This window comes from Hyperolius riggenbachi, chromosome 3 (assembly GCF_040937935.1).
Source record: "Hyperolius riggenbachi isolate aHypRig1 chromosome 3, aHypRig1.pri, whole genome shotgun sequence".
NCBI lineage: Eukaryota > Metazoa > Chordata > Amphibia > Anura > Hyperoliidae > Hyperolius > Hyperolius riggenbachi.
Window position 1 is genome coordinate 104127024 of NC_090648.1, and position 22977 is coordinate 104150000.

Consider the following 22977-nt stretch of genomic DNA (forward strand, 5'->3'; position numbering starts at 1 on the left):
AAAGTGGTAAAAAACCCCGACATAATATTCAATAAAAACATGTTTTCCTACTTTGTATATGCCATATGGTTATCCTATTCGCTTTTGTGCATACGTATTATTCATTTAGAAACTATACGTTCCCAAAGTACACTTTTTTTCTCTGAGAGCGGACTTTGTATTTTATTTATAACTGCTTTATTCATCTTCTATCCTAAGCAAAAATGCTTTCTGATTGACTTTGTTCAGCAGAGCCTGCAGTGTCAGAAGAGTGTTTATTTACGTTCCTCACTTGATACAATTAAATACGAGATAACATTATCTCCACTTCGGATGCGTCCAGCTTTGCTGGCAGGGAACTTTTAAGTCCTGTGTGTAACCCTTTGAATGCTGTTCTAATAAAAAAAAAAAATGCTGGTTGTATATAATATGCTGTAAATCTATTAGAGCAAAGAAGAAATGCTGGGTTTCATTCCCCTTTAAAGTGGAACTAAACTCACAACTTCCTTTCCGCTTTAAAATATTAGCTACAGCATAATAACCTTTATGGGAAAGGACATTCTTCATTACTATTTATGGAAATCCTAAAAAAAAAAAACCCTGAAGCTTCAACTTGTATTCATGTCTTATGGGGCACACAGAGTTAAGCCTCAGTGTTTTATGCATGAGAGCCAGCAGAGATACAAACTGAGCTGTTCTGCAGTGTATTCAGCTACTGATAAGACAGTCTGATCTGGCCAAACAAATTACAAAGCAACAGCAAACAACACAGCAGAAGTCAACTATATGTGGATTGAAGACATGGTTGTCGTGTGCGAGTTTGGTTCCACTTTAAAGGACAACTGAAAAAAAAAAAAAATGAGGCTGCCAAATTTTCTGTTAAACAATACCACGCTTGGCTGCAGTAGTGTCTGAATCACACGAGAAACAAGCATGCAGCTAATCTGGTCAGATCTGACAATGTAAGAAACGCCTGATCTGCTGCATACTTGTAGACCGTGTTCTCCCCAGGCTCTTTTAGCAGGGTGCTCCACCCGGCTGTCTTCGGCTCACCTCCTCATATTCTGTAAGCAGAGTTACACACAGAAGCACTGGCCTTGCATTCTCCCATCTCGCCCCACCCGGCTAATTTTTCATGCCACCCGACTACTATTTCATGCCACCCGGCTGGAAAAAAATTCTGGGGAGAACACTGGTAGGGTCTATGGCTAAAAGTATTAGAGGCAGAGGATCAGCAGGACAGCCACACAACTGGTATTGCTTAAAAGGAAATAAATATGACAGCCTCCATAGCCCTCTCACTACAGTTGTCCTTTAAGGCTCATAAACACACCAGATCTTTGGCTGAGATGGTCGTTCAGTGCCGTTTCAGATAAGACTGTAGTGTGTATAACTGTCTAACTGTCTCACAATGTCACTTGGCAAGCTTTAAACGATACCTAAGAAAAAAGTCAGCTTTACTTTCCTGGGGCTTCCCCCAGCCCCTAGAAGTCTGTGCCCCCCAGCCACAGCTCCGATGTCGGTCAGTCTTCTGCTGTCCCCTCCGCTATGGTCGCACTCCCGTGGCTGGGTCAGCAGCCACTACAGAGGGGACCGCAGAAAACTGACATCGGAGCTGCGGCGAGGGACAGACTTCTAGGGGCTGGAGAAAGCCCTAGATAAGTAAACCTGAGGTTTTATCTTAGGACTCATGCACCCTTTAAAAAGGAACTCGAGGTGTGAGACCTATGGAGGCTGCCATATTTATTCCCTTTTAATACCAGTTGCCTGTAGTCCTTGCTGATCTTTCTGGTAAGTAGGGTCTACCTCAAACATCTAAGACAAGTATACAACTAATTGTGTCAGAATTGCCCTAGAAATCTGATCTGCACGCTTGTTCACTGCCCAAGGCTTAAAGTATTAGAGGCAAAGGATCAGCAGGACAGCCAGGTTATGTGCATTGCTTAAAATGAAATAGACATGTCAGCCTCCATATCCCTCTCACCTCGGGTACCCTTTTAAAGCTGACTGTATAGAGCAGCAGTGCGGATTTGAGCAAATACAAGACAACTGCATATTTGCAGCATTTTTGAGTTGTGTGTGGTGACTGTCAACTGACAGGTTAGCTATACAAAGAAGAGGACTTTCTGGGCAGTACTAAACAGACTTTGCAATTCTCCCATGCTTATTACTAGACCAGGGGTCAGGAACCTTTTTGGCTGAGAGAGCCATAAACGTCACATATTTTAAAATTTATTTTCCTGAGAGCCATACAATATGTTTCAAACTGGGACAGTGCGCATGCGCAGCAGAAGGCGATCCCTGTCGCCATGGTATTGTGTATACAGTTGATCCGCCGGGCAGCGGAAGTGTCAGAAACATCTTCAGCTTCTCTTGGGTTTCAGCATCAATTTCCCCAGAAGCCAGACAGGAGAAATATTGACTAACAGCTTGAACAATTAGCTAGCTGACTTGGGGTTGATTCACTTTGTAGGACGAGATCCCTGCACTTTGGCCCAGTAGGCTGCCAGTCAAGCGACAGGCAGCTTATTGGACCAATCTCAGTGTGGGGATCTCGTCCTACAAAGTCACTGGACCTGACAGGGTCCAGAGTGGGACAATTGGAACAGCTGTTAGTTTTGGGGTAGTGCATGCTACAGCAGTAGCAAGCCTGCTTTGAAAATTTTACTTTCCCTGCCACACTAAGCTGCACTGTTTGAGCAGTGTAGCTTAGTGATTAAACCCCTACTGATTTGTCTGCGAGTCAAATGTAGCCATCAAAAGAGCCCCATCTGGCTCCCGAGCCATAGGTTCCCTACCCCTGTACTAGACAAACAATGCACCGATCACTCAACTGACACAATAACATCCACATAAGATTTTTTTTTTCCACTTGTCTTTTATTCAGTAGTTTTTTATCCTTTGTTTTTTTGGCTTTTTAAATTTTTTCAAGTCCTTTTCCCCCTTATTCGGCGCCAGACAAGGCAAGAAGTGAATACAGTCAGGTCGTCATTAAAATGAGAGAGACTAGGAGACAACTCTCAGTAATAGCCTTGATCCCCCCCCCATGCCACCAACCCTGCCGTGGTTATCCCATTTCCCTGTGTGCTTTCTAGCAGTTGGAATTACACCAGTGCAGGGCAGGATGAGGAAGAGCAGGAAGTGGGATGGGGAATAAAGGGCAGACGGATACCAAGGAGGCGAGGAAGGGGCAGAGAATGGTATCGGGGTACAAAAAAGAAAAAAGCCATTGAAAAAAAAAATGGAGTGAATAAAAAAGAAAAAGTAACAAAGATGATCAAGTCATAATGAGGAAACCAATTAATACACAGATTAAACCCAACCTGGTATCTCTCCAGTAGAAGGAGCCCTACGGGGTGAAGGCTGGTAATGCCATTGACATCACAACATAAAAAATAGACAAAGTCAAATCTACACATCAGGCAAGATGGTTAAAAAGAAAACAAAAACAAAACAAAAAGGTACAGTAAACCCTGCCATTACCCTCTCAGGGCAAGAAAGCGGCAGGAGCAGGGGCCCACCCCCCGCGCAGCTATAAAAAGGATATTTGATGGCACCTTAAACACTGGAAAAGTCAGACGGGTAGGGACTGGCAAAAGTTCCCGCACTGTCGGAAGTTCTTGCTCTCTTCAGTTTTGGAACAGGGTTACAAATTCTAGGCTTGACTATTGGAACTAGGTGGACTAAGGACTGTCCCACGCGGAAAGGCCAGTACTAATTTACTCGGTCCTGGAATATATACAGATTATTGGTAGTGGCCACAGCAATAATATTCTCCTTAGGATGCCAGGCCGTGTGTAGGATCTTCTTGTTGAAGTCCAGACTGTCTACCGTGATCTCGTCTTTCTTGCGTTTGCCGCTAGCGCACACTTTCCGAGGCTTCAACACCATGCGAGGCTTGCTGTTCTCCCTTGAGGCTTCCAGAGTTATGTCGCGTTTAGTGTTACGGTCAAACATTCGGAAGAAGTTGTTGTAGGAGCCAGTCATGACAACACTGCAAATAAATAATATTTGAAAAATTAGCAAAAAACAACTATTGGTATAAGTAAAGCTTTAAAGGTCTGTGCTTCAGCAGACATTTCCAAGCCATCTGTGCTACTTTATTAGTTTGTACATTCCTACCACTAAAATGCACTATTTTGAACTAGATGCTTATTCACAAAAACCAAGAAATCCTCAAGTTCCCGATTACATTTGTTGGGCCCAATTTAGTGAGGAATCCCCCAGAGGAGATTATCAGAAGTGGTCAAGCAAATCTCAGAATTGTCTGCTATTGTGTGGCACAAAAATAAATGAATAAGTCAGTGCACTGGTTATATTAGACCTTATTTGAGGGGTTGCTGAAAAGTTAGAAATGTAGCAGCTGTGTTATTGCAGACTAATGAAGGCCACTGTAGTGAGGATTTTCTTATTTTAGGGCTCTTTAAAATGGACAGCAAAACTCTAGCCAAATTGTTCACGCTGGCACCAAGCACTATGATATACCGTAGTAATATAGTTAGGAGTTAAAGCAGATCCAAGATGATAAACCAACTATAACAAGTAACATGTCTATATAGCTTATCTAAAGTGTAGATAGTTTGCAAAGCAAATCTAGCTGCAAACAGCTTCAACAGTACATGATTATTTCTTCCTGTGATACAATGAGAACAGCCATGTTTTGCTTGTGATCATTACACACAGGCAAGCTGCTCTGCATCTCCACCCATCAGCCTGTGAAAACTTCATTCCCCTCTCCTCCTCCCCTCTGCCTCTAAAAATCTCTGGCTAGTAACACCTCCTCCTGCCCAGACTGACACAAGCCTTTGCTACATGAGTCTCAGAGTACCTAGACGCTGGAGGAGCTGTGGGCGAGGATTGAGGAATGCTCTATAAACTATATGAAAGAAACACAATTATGCAATGAGTAAAAGTTTTTCGGACCCACTTTAAGTGGCTATTGCCCGCTTGTAGAGCTTTACTTTTGTTTGTTGAGATATAGATATATATATACTCCCAAAAGAGGAGGAAAGAATCTGGATCCCTTAGAGCAGCGGTGTCCAACTCAATTATGTGAGGGGCCAAAATCTCAAAACCTGGTCTAAGTTGCTGGCCAAATTGTTTATTAAGATTTAACACTTACTGAACAGTATCAAACTAAGGGGCGTAACTATAGCAACCATGGGGGGCAGTTCTTCCCCCTTCTGCAGAGTGGCGCAGTGGAGCAGTTTAATTACCTGCCCTAGTACTGCTTCGGCAGAAGTGGAACAAGATCAAATGTGGCCCAGGGCAAGCTCCTGGGACTACATAAAATGTCAAGGAGGGGCGCATTCAGCCCGCAGGCCTTGTGTTTCACACCTGTGCCTTAGAGCCTTCCAGCTCCTCTCTGCATCCCCACAATCGACCACCGGGCTCCCCGTTCAAATATTCCACCAAGCTGTGTGTACCAAAGGTACCTGTGTACCTCTAAAGACAAGCCGATCCGTACTGTGCATGCGCAAGTCCACACTTGCGCGTGTGCAGCACGGAGCCGCTCATCTTAGAAGTACTTCTGTGGCCTTCCAAGGAGTGTGAGTGAGTGTGTGTGAGAGAGAGAGAGAGAGAGAGAGAGTGTGTGTGAGTGAGTGTGAGAGTGTGTGTGTGAGCGAGAGAGCGAGTGTGTGTGAGCGTGTGTGTGTGTGTGTGTGTGTGTGTGTGTGTGTGTGTGTGTGTGTGTGTGTGTGTGTGTGTGTGTGTGTAAAAGCGAGAGAGTGTGTGTGAGCGAGAGAGCGCGCGCGTGAGTGTGTGTGTGTGTGTAAAAGCGAGAGAGTGTGTGTGGGCGTGAGTGTTGGGGCACTAAAGGTACGGGCGAACAGAGATGATACTAGAGGCCCAGAGGAGGTACGGGGGACAGAGATAGCCCAGTGGTAAGACTTATGGACAGATTCAGGTTACGGAGGAATCTATCTCCTTCGTTAACTGTGGACTACCCGTTTCTACAATTAAAATGTGCACCATAATAAGTCAGATGTAAAATGCACGATGCCACAAATGCAAAGTCTACTTCAATAAACTTACTTGTCAGGTCCATTCCAACAGCATTCAAACTTGTCAAAGATGCAATCATTTTCATATAAGGAGCACAATTTACTCCTGAGGTATTCATGTACCTGTGGAAAGTAAGACAGCACCATTAGTAATCACCATGTGAATATTTGTGCTGCAGAAAGGACACTTTTATACGGACTGGATTTGTCGTGCCTGAGATAACCTGAGATCTATGGAATTAGGGGTCCAAAAAATTGATTTCTCAGACCTAGACACCCTTTTGCTTTTTTAAATCAGTGTTAGGGCACCCTTTTCATTGCTGCGAGTAAGCACACGTGAAGAAATAGTTGTGACTATGTGGCTGGATAGTGTAATGGTTAAGGGCTCTGACTGACACAGGAGACCAGGGTTCGAATCTAGGCTCTGCCTGTTCAGTAAGTCAGCACTTATTCAGTAGGAGACCTTAGGCAAGTCTCCCTAACCACTGCTACCGCCTATAGAGCGCGTCCTAGTGGCTGCAGCTCTGGCGCTTTGAGTCCGCCAGGAGAAAAGCGTGATATAAGTGTTTGTCTTTTGAAGCAAACAAAAATTGCTACTTTTACCTGCTAGTTCGCTTCAGTACTCTCAGATGTTAACAGCTGCATCCCCGCCGCAAAACAAGGGCTTTAGATACCCCAAACCCAAGGGCAAACATCTGCCCTGAGAGGCAGAGCTTTTTGCTGTAGCTCTGCCTCTCCTGTCGTCAATCGCCGTGCGGATCTCCGCCTCTTCCTGACCCTCTCTGAAGGAAGAGTGCGAGGGGTGGGGAGAGTGCGAGGGGTGGGGAGAGTGCGAGGGGTGGGGAGGCGGCGGCGATCCGCGGCAATTGACATCAGGAGAGGCAGAGCAGCAGCTGAAAGCTCTGCCTCTTTCAGGAAGTGCCGGCCGGATTGCCCCCCAGGGATTGGGGGGGGGGGGGGTCTAAAGCCCTCGTTTTGCGGTGGTTTACATCTAATGAGAGTACTGAAGTGAACTAGCAGGTAAAAGTAGCAATTTTTGTTTGCTTCAGTCTCTCTTTGAAGAACATTAATCCAAAAGAGCACTATAAATGGCATTTTCCCTACCTAGCTTTCACTTACAGAAGTTATTAATCCCCCGGCTTTGAACCTCTCATTGATAAGTTTTGGACCATTATGCTGGGCATACACTGAGTTTTGTTGCCTTATCAATCGAGCCGCTGATGGCCGATTAATAATATCAGACAGGTCCGATAGATTCCCCGCTCGATCCCCGCCGGCGGACAATAGCGGGGAATCGAGCGGCTGATAAGGAGCGCCGGCGGGGACGAGCAGGAATCGATCCGCGCGCACACGCGGACGAGCGGGGATGAGCAGGCATCGAGCCAGCGGCACGATCCAGCGCATAATTGTATAGGTGTATGCCCAGCGTCAAAGAGATAAAAAGTGTCAAGAGTTCATAGATTTTAGCTCTAGCATACGTCAATGATTGGGTCATTGAGCAAAAACAATAAAACCGTAAAAACTTAAAAAGTTGATTTAAATATAACACTGTGGAATATCTTAATAAGTAATTTTTGGGAGAAGGGGGATAGATACAATTATTCCATTAGTTTATTTTCACCTTGGGTGAAAAAGCAGACCTGAACTCAGACTCTGCTCTAAAAGATACACTGTAAGATACACTGTAAGCCAAGTACACACACACAAAATTGTTATGGAAACTGCGTTCAGAAATCCAGTGTGTGATCAGGAGCCCCCAACCCCACTAATGACCAAATATTATTGTTCTATCATCATCTCCGCAGAGGGGCACTTCTCACTTGTTCTCCCCCTTCCCCTCTCAATAGAAAAAAGCTGGATGACGAGCAGTGTGTCTGTACAGTGCATCTAGCTCCCAAAACTATCTTTTCAGGCAACCGTTATTGAAAGTTAGCCTTATTGAAGGACATTTTTTTTAAGTAGTAATTACAGATGTTATTATAATGTAACCTTTTTAGCAGCCACACTGCAGGGCTGCCTTCTTCCTGCTGCTGGGGAAGTGTGCCTTCCCCAGCCTGGCAAGCTAAGCAGAGAGGTGTTACAGTTACCTGTGCAGACGGCTGAATTGGGTTTTCTCTTCTCCACCATCACAGTGGCAATGTAATCCAGACATTGTTTTGGTTTCCCAAACCAGGTGATGGTGTCAGCGTTACAGCACTACTCAGTGGTGGAAGAGGGTAACAGTAACGCTGACACCATCTTCTGGATTTTGATCACGTGTCATGTAATCGGGACCCAGAAAACACGTCGAAAGTTCTGTGCCACTGCTGCGAGTGGGCACTGGACAGGACAGGCAACTATAACCGCTCCCTGCCTGCTCTGCATGGCTGCGCTAGGCAGCAGAGTTTAGCTGGCCCCTGTTAATGGAGGGCTGTTAAAAAGGTTAAGAAAACAGATTCTCTGTTTAAAAGATGAACAGACAGCGATGCTCCTGTTACGGCCATTCCTAAACAGAAGTCTGAAGAAACCCTAACGGAGCTGAAACACACAGTAAGCACGTCAGGGGGGCGCCAAGTCTCATTGTACAGGACAGTCACCTGATAGGTTTCCACGGGACGGCTTTCCATGTTCAAGTCCCAGATTTTGACAGACAAGTAGTCCCTGGTCATCATGTATCGGCCATTGTGGCTGAACTTCACATCTGATATGGAAGAGATGATCTCTGAGAAGAAAGACCTATTGCTGGGATCTTCTGGTTCCTCAAACACTAGATGTGGACAAAGGGAAAATGAAAAAAAGTGTTCATGCTGGCAACAAAAATAAAATGATAAATAGAAATAAAGACTTTACTCCCCCACTATGCAACTCGTCAATAAACAATGGCTCCTGAATTGTTCCTTGATTTGGGCCTCATGGTTTAGGTTGGTGATATGAACGCAAACATTTCCATCACCAAAAACTGCATTTTAGTACCCATTAAAATAGCCGCCTAACTTTAAAGCCTTAAAGAGGATCTGTAACATAAAAAGATCCCCTGGGGGGTACTCACCTCGGGTGGGGGAAGCCTCCGGATCCTAATGAGGCTTCCCACGCCGTCCTCCATCCGTCAGGGGTCTCGCTGCAGCCCTCCGTGGAGTCCGGGCAGCGGTGACGTCATTATTTACCTTCCTGGCTCCAGCGCAGGCGCTCTGACGGCTGTCGGCTCCGAACTACACGGAAATACCCGATCGCCGTCGGGTCTGCTCTACTGCGCAGGCGCAAGTTTCCGGCGCCTGCGCAGTAGAGCGGACCCGACTGAGATCGGGTATTTCCGTGTAGTTCGGAACGGAAAGCCTCCACAGCGCCCCCCGCTGGAGCCAGCAAAGGTAAATATTAAACTAACAGTCGGCACAGTCGCCGGCTGTTCGGAGGGCTGCGGAGAGACCCCCGTGGGACAGAGGACGGCGTGGGAAGCCTCATTAGGATCCGGAGGCTTCCCCCACCCGAGGTGAGTACCCCCCAGGGGATCTTTTTAATGTTACAGAGTCTCTTTAAGGTTATTCCCTAAACCTTTTAAACCATTAGGTGGCCATACACAGATTTTCTGCAGATTCGACCATCAGATAGATTCCTGTTAGATCGAATCTGACAGGAATCTGATGTGTGCCACACACTAGGAACAAATTTCCAATAGATTTTGAAATGTATTGAAAATCAATCAAAATGCATTATTGCACCATTCGATCCAATGCAACTCTATGTGCCATCGATCTGCTGCCAGCAGCCGATCGTCCTAGATTTTCCACCCAGACAGATCAAGTAAACGGATATCGAAAGCGGCCAGAAATCGCGATCATGCTTCCGGCTGCATCGATTTCTGGCAGATTCGATCAGAGCGGTCAAATCGGCCGTCGACTGATGGCTGAAATTGACCATTGTATGGGACCCTATTGCTTGGTTTTCCTACTCCCTCTGCCTCTACATAAACCCAGAAAAAGCGCTCAGATCAGGTGCTGACTGAAGATTTGGCTGGATGAGCTGCAGGTTTGTTTCAGCTGGGTGATTCAGACACTAATGGTGCCAGAAATATTAGGCTAATGCCAGGTAACCGGTGTAGTTTAAAACTAAATAAATGTCGTGGCCTCCATATGTCTCTCACATTAATTTCCTTTTAAAGTGGATCTGAGATAAAAACTTTTACTCATTGCATAATTGTGTTCCTTTCATATAGTTTATAGGGCATTCTTCAAGCCAAATGCTATTTTTGTTTTGGTTTAATACGCCAATTTCCATATAAACTAAACAAGCATTGCCCACAGCTTTTCACATTAACTTGGCACTGTAGCAAGGGCTTATGGGAGCTCAGTCTAGCCAGGAGGAGGAGGAGGTTACTAGCTAGAGATTGCATAGGGGAGGGGGGAGGAGAGGGGACTGAATTTACACACAGGCAAGCTGATAGCATCTCCAGCCCTCAGCCTGTGACAATGTGACAAACAGAACATGGCTGCCCTCATATCACAGGAATAAATAATCAAACCGTTTAAGCTGTTTGCACCTAGAATTGCTGTGTAAACCATCTAAACTTTAGATAAGACATAAACAAGTTACTTGTTATAGATAGTTTTTCATCTCGGATCCGCTTTAAAGATGAATCCTTAATACTAACCCTGGGATCCTCTCGCAATTTCAAAACGCGCTAGCGTTTGAGATCGATTTTGCCACTTAAAAGTAGAGTGCTTACAGCGAAAGTGATTTTCGGGCCTGCTTTTCCTTACAAAATATCTCTGAAAATGCTGCGCTAAAGTGACTGCGATTTCAGCAACTTACAATCACAAGCAAGAGACAAGTTCATAAACGCTCTACCCCCATGGCAACACATACCAGTCGGTGCAGGATCTAGAGAGCCAGTCCTTTAGCACAAATATTGGAGAAAGGATCCGCAAACCAGACTTGGTTCAGTGAAAAAATGTCCGTTCTTTATTAGAAATATCCGCATGACAGAAAAATGTGCAATAAAATCACAGGATCGACTGACGCGTATCGGGCTTACAATCTGCCCTTAGTCATAGTCTTATGACTAAGGGCAGATTGTAAGCCCGATACGCGTCAGTCGATCCTGTGATTTTATTGCACATTTTTCTGTCATGGGGATATTTCTAATAAAGAACAGACATTTTTTCACTGAACCAAGTCTGGTTTGCGGATCCTTTCTCCAATAACTTACAATCACACTTGTGTTATCATGGCCATTGGAATCACTGGTGATTGCTAGAAAGCAATTATTGCTGCTGAAAGCGCTCTAGTGGGTCCCAGGTCTTGAAACATCTAATCCATCTCTAACCTGCCATTCACACCCAACAAGCACTCCACACTCCTCAAACGTGTAGTAACTATCTAATTTTGTTTCTCAAAACCTGGTTTCAAAGTGAAAGTAAACCATTTTATCTATAGAAATAGTCCTGAAAAACTTTCCTGGAGACCCCCTTACTGTATTATTGTAGTTCTTCATATGTATTCAGCTCCCATACAGAATAATGCTGAGTCATCACTTCCCTGCTATCAGGAATCCCTGTTAGGGTGCGTACACACCTGCGGCGGATATTGCCCGTCTTGGGGGACATCAGTGGGCTGGGCTGTACAGGCGCAAAGGCAGCTGTGTAGCCGATGATGCACTCTGTTGCTATGCGGGGGTGTAGGGATGACAGAGCTGCGTGCGCGTGACGTCATGGGGCAGCGGCATGCACAACGGAGTTGGCCGTCACTCAGACAAGTTGATCCGCCGGACAGATTGCTTACAGGATGGCAGTCGGGGGCTGCTGTACACACGCCTGATTATCAGCTGAGGCGGTTGTTATCGCCCACCTCAGTCAACTTTGATCATGCGTGTGTATGTAGCTTTACAGACCCACAGAAGCTTGATAACCTCTTATCAGTGCTCAGGAAGAATTGTGCCACAATCCAACTTCATCCATCTGCAGACATATGGACTTATAGCACTGGATTATTAATCTTTACCATGAAAAAAAAGACAAAGCCTCGTACACACGCCTGCCTTAAGTCGGTTGAGACGGCAGATAAAGACCGCCTTAGCAGGCAATCAGGCATGTGTACGGCACGACCAGTGGTGTGGAGTAGGTACAAAAATCATCTGACTCAAACTCCTCATTTTGTGAAACCAATGGCTCTGACTCCTCAACTCCTTAGTGTAATACTTACCAGGGCTGTGGATTTGAAACAAAAATCATCCGACTCCCGACTCAGACTCCTCAGTTTATGAAACCACCGACTCCAACTTCAGGTACCCAAAATTTCTCCGACTCCACAGCCCTGAGACAACGACCAACTCACGAGCGGTATCCCAGCAACGCCGATCCCCCTGCCAATCCCCGTTTGCGACGCTCCCCCGCATGAAGTCACACGTGTCGCTCATCGCCCCCTCCTGCATAGCAACACAACGCGTCGTCAGCAACACGCGTGTTCTGCCCAGGCCAGAAAAAATTCACCCAAGAGTATTAGGTCCTGATCCCCGATGGGTGACATAAGTAGACAGTGTGTACGCGGCCTAAGTAGGATTGGCACTAGATCTACAAACACACACAATTTATCTCATTATGATGCATGCTAGTTTATAGGGAACCTGTAGTAAGCGGGATATGGGGCCTGCAACATTTATTTCCTGTTAAACAACAGCTGGCTGTCCTGCCAATCCCCCAATACTTTTCACTCAGAAAGGAAAAATAATCTAACAGCCTCCACAACCCTCTCTGTACAGGGACCAGTTTAGGTGCAGACAGTGCTGATCACATGATCCCATGGTGCAACTTACATTTGGAGTGACGGTCACACAGCGCAGACTCCCGCATATCACACAAGCGGATGGTGCCTTTGCTGCTGCTGTATACAAAAGTATTGCAGTGATGCGGGTGGAATTCTGCCGCCGTGATCACCTCAGTCAACTCCTCCATGTTGGCCGGCTTAATATCTACGATGTCTGGAAAGGGTAGGTGAAGGAAACTGCAAACGGCATTCATTTACCAAGGTTTCCCCCTATTGCTACTTCCAGATAAAACCTCTCCATTAAATTTAATAGACTTCAGCCTAAACAAACATACCGTCATTAAGTTACATTAGTTATGTTAATTAAAATAGGTAATATAAAAATCTCTTACACACCCTGTTTTAAAACAACAGGCAAAGATTTGTGATTTCATGGAGGCAGCCATCTTTTTCATGGGGGCAGCCATCTTTTTGGTTGAAAGGAGGTGACTGAGAAGGAGACACAGTTCCAACTGTCCTGTGTCCTGATTACCTCTCCCAGCTGCGTGCGCTAGGCTTCAAATCTCAAATTTAAAAAAAAAAAATTTGTGCCAAAACAGCAGAAGGAGAACAACAACCTCAGAAATCCCATCATGCTTTGCACAGCATCAGGGGAAAAATGCCCGGGCAGTTTTCCTCTGTGCAGCTAAAAAATGAGGCTTGGGTAAGAAAAACAAAAGTTCTGATGCTGTGAAACTTAAAGAAACACCAAGCCTTTTCAGTGCTGCTGAGTAGATTTTTAGTCTGGAGGTTCACTTTAAGTCCCAAGAACAAGATCCATTTTTAGCTGCACCACTCCAGCCTAAAACCTTGTTATCTACAACTCCGTTAACCAGAAGTCTCAAACAACCAGAAAAAGAATCCTGGCCTTGCAGCATGCATAAATCTACTTTTACACTTTATACAGTAATAAACCTCTGTTACATTAAATAGGAACTGTACCCAAGAATTGAACTCAATCCCAAGTAGTAGCCGATACTCCCTTTCCCACCAGAAATCTTTACCTTTTCTTAAATAGACCATCATGGGGCTCTGTATGGCTGATATTGTGGTGAAACCCCTCCCAGTGTGATGTCAGCACCTAGGTCCTGACATCACACTGTGGGAACTTTGTTGCATTGAGGGAAATAACAGCAGTTTCCAACTGCCCAAAAAATAAATTAAAAAAAAAAAAAAAATAAGCAGACATTACCTGCCAGCAGTAAAGATGGCACCGCGTGATACATTTCAGAATGCAAATCACGGAGAGGAAATATTTTAGAATGGGCAAACACTGACTCAATCATTTATAAATAATTATTGTAAAAATAAGGCGTTTTCATTATGTTCTCTTCACTGCAGTTCCTCTAAGTTTTGTAAACCTGAGACGAGAGAAGGAAAAAGAAAAAAAGCTTTATACATACCTGGTGCTTCCTTAAGGCCCCTTCAGGCTGATCGGTCCCTCGCCATCTTCCCACACTGCCTGGCTCCTCCACTAGGCGGGCCGGTGATTTTGCAAGTTAGGGTGTACTGCGCATGCGTGGCCCAGCCACGTACCCTATCGTAATCCAGTCCCCGTAAGTTCTACGCCTGCACATTACTGTACTACCGTTGCAGGTGCAAAACAATCCCAGCTGCAAGAGTGCGATCGGGGAGTGAGCGTGCCCAGACTGCACCGACTCACGAAATTACCAGCCCGCTTGGTGGAGGATCCAGGCATTGTGGGAAGACAGCGAAAGAGCAACCAGCCTTTTCTCGTCTCAGGTACCCTTTAACTCTCTCTATTGTCCTGATTTATTTTTAATGACTGTATTTTCATATTAATACATAGTTTATCGTAAGTATACACTGTGGAGTATAGTACTATGTTTTTAGCTAGGCCTATTTTTAAACAGACTCTCAAGCAACCAGAAACTACACTTATCCGGCAACAGCCAATCCACTTTGTTGCCGGATAATTGGGGTTTTACTGTACCTACAACACCAGAGCTGGAAGAGGCTGCCTCCAGCAGGGACAGAGGATGGAGTGAATTGAAGGAGACTAGGCCAGCTCTCCATGGTATGTTCAATATACAGATTTACTTTAAATGTGAGGGAGTCCCGACTTGCAATAGTGGTGTAAAAAGAGAAAAAGGAAAAAACTATTTGCTCCCATTTTCACAGAGAACACCGTAAAACAAAAGGATACTGAAGCTCCTGTCTGTGATCTCTAAGTGCCAAAGGTTGACCCGAAGGTCATCTGCTGACAAGTACGTCTCATAGTCGCTGTTGACAGAGATGGAATTGATGTGATATGTGTGGGCATTGGCGAATATCCTTCGAGGACTTGCTTCAACCATCAGGTCCATGGGGCGGAATACTGGCACCTTCAGTGGAAGGAAACACATGGTAAGCATTCAGTACAAGAGGAGTCACTGTTCTATTTGTGGAACAATACGGAGCTCGGCTCGGCACCTCCACGACACACACTGACATCACCAGAATGGCTGTAAAACAACTGCAGAAGGCCCTCACCCTGAGTGTGGTCACAGTGGTTGGATCCCTATATCTTCCATTCTCTTCTTTAAGGTTGTACCCCTCTGGTCTCTTGTCCCGTTCACTGATTTTCCACAGCTTGATAGTTTTATCTGCAAGAAAAGTTATACTGATGGGTGAATGCAATACTGATCTGAATGGAGAAACAAGAGAAATCATTCTAAACACTACATTTATTTACTAAATGCTACATTTAACATTGTAAGACATCAAAGCAGATCTTAAACATGCAGGTCTCTGTTCTGGCTAGACAAGGTTGGACATAATACAATACAATACAATAACATTTCTATAGCGCTTTTCTCCCATAGGACTCAAAGCGCTTAGGCTCTCTCAGATTCAGTAATTAGTAGGATGAAGTATTCACACAACAAAAGTTATATTTCTGCAAATGCCAAACTGAACAGGTGGGTTTTCAGTCTGGATTTAAACACGTCCAGGGATGGAGCTGTCCTGATCTGTTGAGGTAAGGAGTTCCAAAACGTAGGGGCAGCATGACAGAAGGCTCTGGGACCAAAAGTTTCCAAGTGGACTCTGGGTATGACTAGATTATTAGAACCTGTTGATCTGAGAATGCGGGGATTGCTACGCAGCTGCAACATATCTTTCATATATCCAGGGCCTAAATTATTCAGGGATTTAAATGTCAGTAGGCCGATCTTGAATAGGACCCTCCATTCTATAGGTAGCCAGTGAAGGGAGTGCAGGACTGGCGTTATGTGGCAGTGACGGGGTTGGTTGGTTAGCAGTCTGGCAGCAGTATTCTGTATCAGCTGTAGTCGGTACCAGACCTTTTTTGGAAGGCCAGTGTAGAGAGCATTGCAGTAGTCCAGTCGAGATGTGATGAAGGCGTGGACTAAGGTTGGCAGATCTTCTGGGGGTATGAGGTGCTTGATTTTTGCAATGTTCTTCAGGTGAAAATAGGATGATTTCACCACAGCAGAGATTTGAGTTCTAAAGTTTAAATCCCAATCAATTAGAACTCCCAGGCTACGCACATGATCAGAGCTGCGCAGATCCGTGCCTCCTATTCCCAGTGGTGAAGACTGCAAGTTAAGTTGTTTTGTTATCATGCTCTGCCCTCCTATCAGAAGGACTTCAGTTTTGTCTGCATTTAGTTTCAGCCAGTTGTCATTCATCCATTGCTGTAGTTCACGTAAGCAGGCATTTATAGTTAGAGTTGGGTCTGTCACACCAGGCTTGAAGGAAAGATATAGTTGAGTGTCGTCTGCATAGCAGTGGTATGTCAGGCCATGTTTTTGGATTAGTTTTCCCAGCGGTAACATGTAAATCGTGAAAAGCAGGGGAGAGAGGATTGAGCCCTGGGGCACCCCATACCTAAGTGATACAGGGGTGGACAGGAAGGGCCCCATAGACACTTTGTGGGTTCTGCCACTCAAGAAGGATTGGAACCACTGAAGAACTATGCCATCAATGCCGCAGTATTCCTGTAGCCTGTTTATCAAGATGTCATGGTCAACTGTATCAAAGGCTGCAGAAAGGTCTAGCAGTATGAGGATGGAGCACTCTCCTCTGTCTCTTGCCATGAGCAGGTGGTTGCATATTTGGATGAGGGCCGTTTCAGTGCTGTGGTGTTTCCTGAAGCCAGACTGGAATGGGTCATAACTGTTGTTTTGTAGGATTTTGGCTTCTAGCTGGAGGTAAACAGCTTTTTCAATTAGCTTGCCCAGAAAGGGAAGGTTAGAGACAGGTCTGTAGCTGGTCATTGCATCTGGGTCCAAGGAGGGTTTTTTGAGGAGAGGCCTGATGATTGCTTCCTTCAGTAAAGCAGGAAATATCCCTGATTTTAAGGAACAGTTAACAATTTTTAGGAATACCGGTACGAACAGGTCGGGGCAGTTCAACATGAACTGTGTTGGGCCAGGATCTAGGTCACAGGTAGTTAGGCGGACGTGAAGGAGGATGCTTGATGTGACTTCTTCATCAATTTCTTTGAAGTTTGACCAAGGTGTTACATTGTCTCTGCTAATGGTCTTCGGCGCTATATTAGGCTCAGATGCTGTAAGTTGGATGGCGGACCTTATAGCGGAGACTTTGTCTGTGAAGAAATGGGCAAATTGGTCACAGAGGTCCTTTGAAGACTCGATGTTAAGTTTTTGACATGCCGGGTTGCAGAGTTTTTCCACTGTGCGGAACAGTTGGGCTGGTTTGTTAACTGCATTTGCAATCTCTTGTGATAGAAAGGATGATTTTTTTCCCGTGATTACCTTTTGGTAGCTCTTCAAGTGGAGGATTAAGGCAGGTTTGTCTTCTGGGGACTGAGATTTGCGCCACAGTCTCAAGTTTTCGGCCTTGTCTTTTCAGCTCTTTTATAGTGTTATCAAACCACTGTGCATGATGGTGTGGAGTAAGATATTTGGTGCGCAGAGGAGCAATGGTCTCAAAGGTGGAGGACACACATTTGTTGTATTTAAACACCAGAGTATCAGGGTCCAAGCTGGAGTCAGTCAATTCATCAAAGCTAAGGTTATCTCGGATATGTTGAGGTGTTAGCCCTTTTAAGCGGCGATATTTTATTTGATTCTTGACCTGGTGTTTGACAGCTGGTATTGAGAGGGAGAAGTGGATAGTGTGATGGTCTGACCAGGCAACAGGATTAATTTCCACATTGGCTATTGACAGCCCAGTATGGAATATAAGGTCCAGAGTGTGGCCTTTCCTGTGAGTAGCAGAGCTGATTGATTGGAGGAAGCCCAGTTCATGTAAGGCACGAGGTAGCTCTATTCCAAGTTTTGAAGAGGAGTCATCCACCCATGTATTGAAATCTCCAAGAACAATCCATCTGGGGTGTTCCAGTGTTAGGTTGCATAGGAGGTCTACAAGTTCCTTAAGGAAGTCTAAGGAGTGTTTTTCTGGTGGGCGGTAGATCAGCAATATGTTAATGTTTTTCTCAGCTGAAAGTTGCACCCCCAAGCATTCAAACGAGTTGGTAGGACCTACAGTAAGTGGTCTGATTTTCAAAGCTGATCTAAAGCAAAGTGCAACCCCTCCTCCCCTGCGTTCTTTCCTGTTGCAGTATATCACGGAATAGTTTGTTGGCACGGCAGCCTCCAGGGTGGGGCCAACTGGTTCAGAAAGCCAGGTTTCAGTCAGGCAGGTCAGATCAGAAGACTCTATTAGATCATGTATGATTGCTGTTTTGTTGTTTATCGATCTGACATTACAGAGGACAGCCTTGATGGGGCTACCCTGGGAGCTAGGGTCTGAGATTGATGACTCCAAGACAGAACAGTCTCCAGATGTGTGGCTGTCATCTCTGCTGGATTGTGCTGGAGCTATTAGGGTTGTTGGCTGGGTGTACTCTGCAGATTTTGTCACAGAGTTATTTTGGTTCTGCGGTGAAGAATATCTTTTCCCACGTCCTCTCGAGCCTCTCTTTGTCTTTCTGAAGATTCCAACAGACTTCAGTAGAATTATTGTGGATTTGTCAATTGGATAGATATTTCTTGGTTGGTATACAGCTAGAAGTCTCTCTGCTGAATATTGATGTTTACACATTAGGATGGACAAGAGACAGCTCAGGGCTCCTGCTGAGATAGGTCCTATTTAGAGTCTTTATAACCTATATAAACTTGTATTTTCATTAGATAGCCACATGCATTGGTTTATTAAACATAATCTGAACTGAGAGGAGAATGGAAAGAGCCATAGATCACTCATGTTTGAGACTGATACCTTACCTGAAGTTACACCAGTGCTTTCATATATTCTGAATCACTGACTCAGAACAAGTCAGCAGATCAAATAGCTGTGTAAGCTTGTTCCGGATCTGTGAGCAGCATTACAAAAGCCAGCAGAATCAGGGCAGCCAAGGAAAAATATATAGATTTGTAATGCTACATATATCTGCAATTTTCTTTAACAACCTTGCATCCAGACCCTTTTCCCACTTATGGACCACAGCAGTTTTGACAGTTTAGCTATGTCCTTGTTTAATCAGAAATAACTTTATCCCTACTTATGACAACGACACAGAAAAGGCTTTCATCGTATGTCATTTTTTCCCCTCGAACAATTTTGTTTTTATGAATTTTAACGGAAAACAAAGAAAAAAAATAGAAAAAACATTTCTCAGTTTTACCAATTCCAGTTTAAAAATAAAAAGTGCTACTGTAGATAAAAAAAACAAATTTTGTTTGGCTATTCTTACCGCTTATCACAAAATGCTACAAAGTATTTTTCACTATGAAATGAGAAAATAAAAGTATTTTTAATAATAAAAATCAATCTCATTAGCTCAGGAAACATATACTCCCATTCACCAACTAGTGCTGCATCAGATAGTGCCAGAAATGTGCAGAGGAGCTAGCCCAATCCTGCACAGCACTGCTTCTGCTACAAGACCTATATCTACTGACTTGTGGCTTAGATGAAGTCACAGAGGACGTATATCTACTGACTTGTGGATAAAGTGGTTAAAGGAGTTATCAGGCAAAATGGGGAAAAAAAAAAAGCTTTACTCACCTGGAGCTTTTCTCCAGCACCTTGCAGCCAACTGTCTCATGCTGAACGCTCGGCTCTCCGCCCTGGGCTCCCCGCACGGTGCAGAGGCCGTCCTCAAGGTCTGCCTTACTATGCCTGCGTGAAGCGCCACTGTCAATCATGGCCATGTTGCCCGCGGCGTACTGAGCAGGAGTAGTTCTGTGCCTGCGCAGTACGCCGCGGGCAATGTGGCCCTGATTGACAGCGGCGCTTCACGCAGGCGGAGTAAGGACGACCTCGGGGAAGAGGTCAGCGTGGGACAGTCGGCTGCAAGGGGCTGGAGAAAGCCCCAGGTGAGTAAAGCTTTTTTTTTCCCCCATTTTGCCTGATGACTCCTTTAAATGTGTCCTTTGAGCAGGTGATATCCATGGTTGTGACTCGGCTGAACGCGCCTGACAAAAGCTGGTTGTTCTGCCTAGAGTCTCCCAAGATATAATACCGATATTGCTCTCCTTGGGAGCCTCTCCATGTCATTTCCTCTACTGCATGTGTAAATAGAGGGAGTTTCAACACAGAAGCAACAGAGGCAGTTTTTACAGAACACATCTCATCTGCTCATACTGACCTGTACTTCACTATGAAGAATGCTTTTAGTAATAAAAGAAAAATACAAGTATAGCTCCAAAAATCACAGTCAAATGAAACTTTGGCCAAATTTCTCCTGTCCTGAACTGCCAGCAGCCTAACTCCTCTCCTATAAAACAGTAGGGAGCAAAGGAGTGCCCCATCATTAGTTTAGGAAGCTACACCCTTTGCAGCGCAGAGGAGTAATTTAAAACAGCCTGATAAGACAATGTGTAGAGATAAAGCACACTTCATTTGCTCACCATTTGTAGACAACAGGAACTGTGCGGCATTCTTCTGTGGTAACCATCGGATCTTGTTGATTTTCTCTTCGATTTCTAAACTCTTCAAGTAGTCAAATTCAGGCTCGTGGCTCTGGAAAGTGCTATAGACACTGTACTCCCCTCTGTGGTATGGGCTCTTATTCTGCATGGAAAAACACCACTAACATTAGAGCTCACAAATGAGGCAAACATTGCTGCATACATTTTATGTTCATGCTGAAATTTCATCAATCAGTATTTCCAAATGAAATGTACAGACTTACATTCAGTTTGAACAGATTTTTAACCACTTCCGGACCAGACTAACTGAAACCTACGCCGTGTTTTACCAGCAAGGGCGTAGATTTTAACTAGCGCACCGCACTACCGCCGCTGCAGCACACACGCTTGGCCATCTCTATGACAGCAGAGCTCTGTGAGCCCGTCAGGAGCCGATTTAATTGGCTCCCAACCCTGTGATCACTGTGAGCCAATCACATAGTCTTACAGTGATTACAAGGTCAGGCGCCAATAAAATCGGCTTCTGACGGGCTCACAGAGCTCTGCTGTCATAGCGACGGCCGAGCGTGTGCTGCAGCGGTAAGTGACAGGTCCATGCGGCATGATGTTGGTGAGCCCCGTACCAGCAGCTTCCCTTCACATTCAAGGCTAGAACCCCAACAGCCTCCCCTCATGACCAGTAATCGTCAATGGGATGCAAATACTTCCAAATAATGCAGAATTATGCCAATAGAAGCACTGAAATAGATTTGCATGAAAAAACTGCCCAGCCCACTCTAGAAGTGCAAGGTATGTACTAGATTATAGGACTATAAAATTAATAGTTAGGTTTTCCACGTGTGGCTGTGGGTGCACGACAAAGTCAGGGCTGTAGAGTTGGTACAAGAATCATCAGACTCCTCCATTTATAAAACCTACTCCAGGTACCCAAAATTGCTCCAACTCCTTGACGCCGCAGCCCTCTTTGAAGTCATTCTAAAGTGATGCATTATGGGTGTTGCAACTGCCACATATGGCAGAGATATTAGAAAAATAGTTTGGCATAAAGATATACTGCACTATGCATAGGGTTTTATTTTGAGTAGAGGGCATTTATGGCTTCTTTTGGCCCACTGCAATAAAAATCCTGGCTCTTGCTCTTATCACTAAGTAGGTGCTATGTAACAAAGAAGGGATTCTCCACAACACACAGTAAACAAGTGACTGCACAAGCCATCTCTGACAGCTTAGTTATGAGCATGTGAAAGGGCGCGATGAGAGATTGTGCTGGGAGAATCCAAGAATCGCCACTAGATGGCAGCATCTCCCTTGAACAGAAAAACCTGTAAAACTCTCTCACAGGGAGGCATAATAGGAAAACTACCAGCTAGGAGACTGGGGACGCCTGCTGACTTCCACAGTTCAGCAGTGCAGAAGAATTCCACAAGACAGGAGAGCTGATCAAGTTACCACAATAACTGCAGTGCCTGATCTTCAGGGGCTTCAAGCCAAATGCAGCACAATCACTGTTCAGTGCAGCCCAAGCCTATTATTATTGGATTTATATAGCGCCAACATATTAAGCAGTGCTATACAGTAAGTAAGGTTACAGACAATGATAATAGGAGTGACAGACAATACAGGTAATAAGCAGTAAGACACATTGCCAGATCATACACTGGAGTAGTAGTCCAACTAATACAAGTTATTATTTAGAATGTATATAGTGCTGGCATCTTCTGCAGCGCTGTACAGGGTATATTGTCTGGTCACTTAACTGTCCCTCCGAGGGGCTCATAACCTAATCCCTACCATAGTTATACGTTTATGTATGTGTAGGTAGGTTTCATAGTCTAGGGCCAATTTTTAGGGGGAAGCCAATTAACTTATCTGTACGTTTTTGGGATGTGAGAAGAAAACAAGGGTACCCAGAGGAAACCCACGCAGACAAACTCCATGCAGATAGTGCCCTGTCTAGGATTCGAACTGGGGACCCAGTGCTGCAAGGCGAAAGTGCTAACCACTACCCCACCATGCTGCCCAGTTCACATTATTCTGTGGGTGGAGTGTACAATCAAGTAGGATACACTAGGAGGGAGGGCCCTGCCAATGGCTTACAATATAAAGGGAGGGGGTGGTGACACGATAGGAGCAGGGCTGCATGGAGAGGTTCACCACCTACAGTGGAGGAAATAATTATTTGACCCCTTACTGATTTTGTAAGTTTGTCCAATGACAAAGAAATGAAAAGTCTCAGAACAGTATCATTTTAATGGTAGGTTTATTTTAACAGTGGCAGATAGCACATCAAAAGGAAAATCGAAAAAATAACCTTAAATAAAAGATAGCAACTGATTTGCATTTCATAGAGTGAA

At 44.8% G+C, this 22977-nt stretch overlaps 1 protein-coding gene across 2 annotated transcripts in view; it reads right to left on the bottom strand.

Moving 5' to 3' along the window:
* Positions 1 to 2837: 2837 nt before the first annotated feature.
* The window catches only part of PPP2R2A (protein phosphatase 2 regulatory subunit Balpha), a 76676-nt gene continuing 56536 nt past the window's right edge, over positions 2838 to 22977 (bottom strand). For both annotated transcript variants that reach the window (XM_068274722.1, XM_068274721.1), the window contains exons 4-10: positions 20603 to 20765; positions 15252 to 15364; positions 14926 to 15103; positions 12769 to 12933; positions 8561 to 8730; positions 6016 to 6107; positions 2838 to 3973 (exon numbers count right to left, since the gene is read on the bottom strand). In XM_068274722.1, coding sequence (XP_068130823.1) covers positions 3694 to 3973; positions 6016 to 6107; positions 8561 to 8730; positions 12769 to 12933; positions 14926 to 15103; positions 15252 to 15364; positions 20603 to 20765 — 1161 coding nt within the window. In that variant the 3' untranslated portion in view covers positions 2838 to 3693. The remainder of the gene's footprint in view (positions 3974 to 6015; positions 6108 to 8560; positions 8731 to 12768; positions 12934 to 14925; positions 15104 to 15251; positions 15365 to 20602; positions 20766 to 22977) is intronic.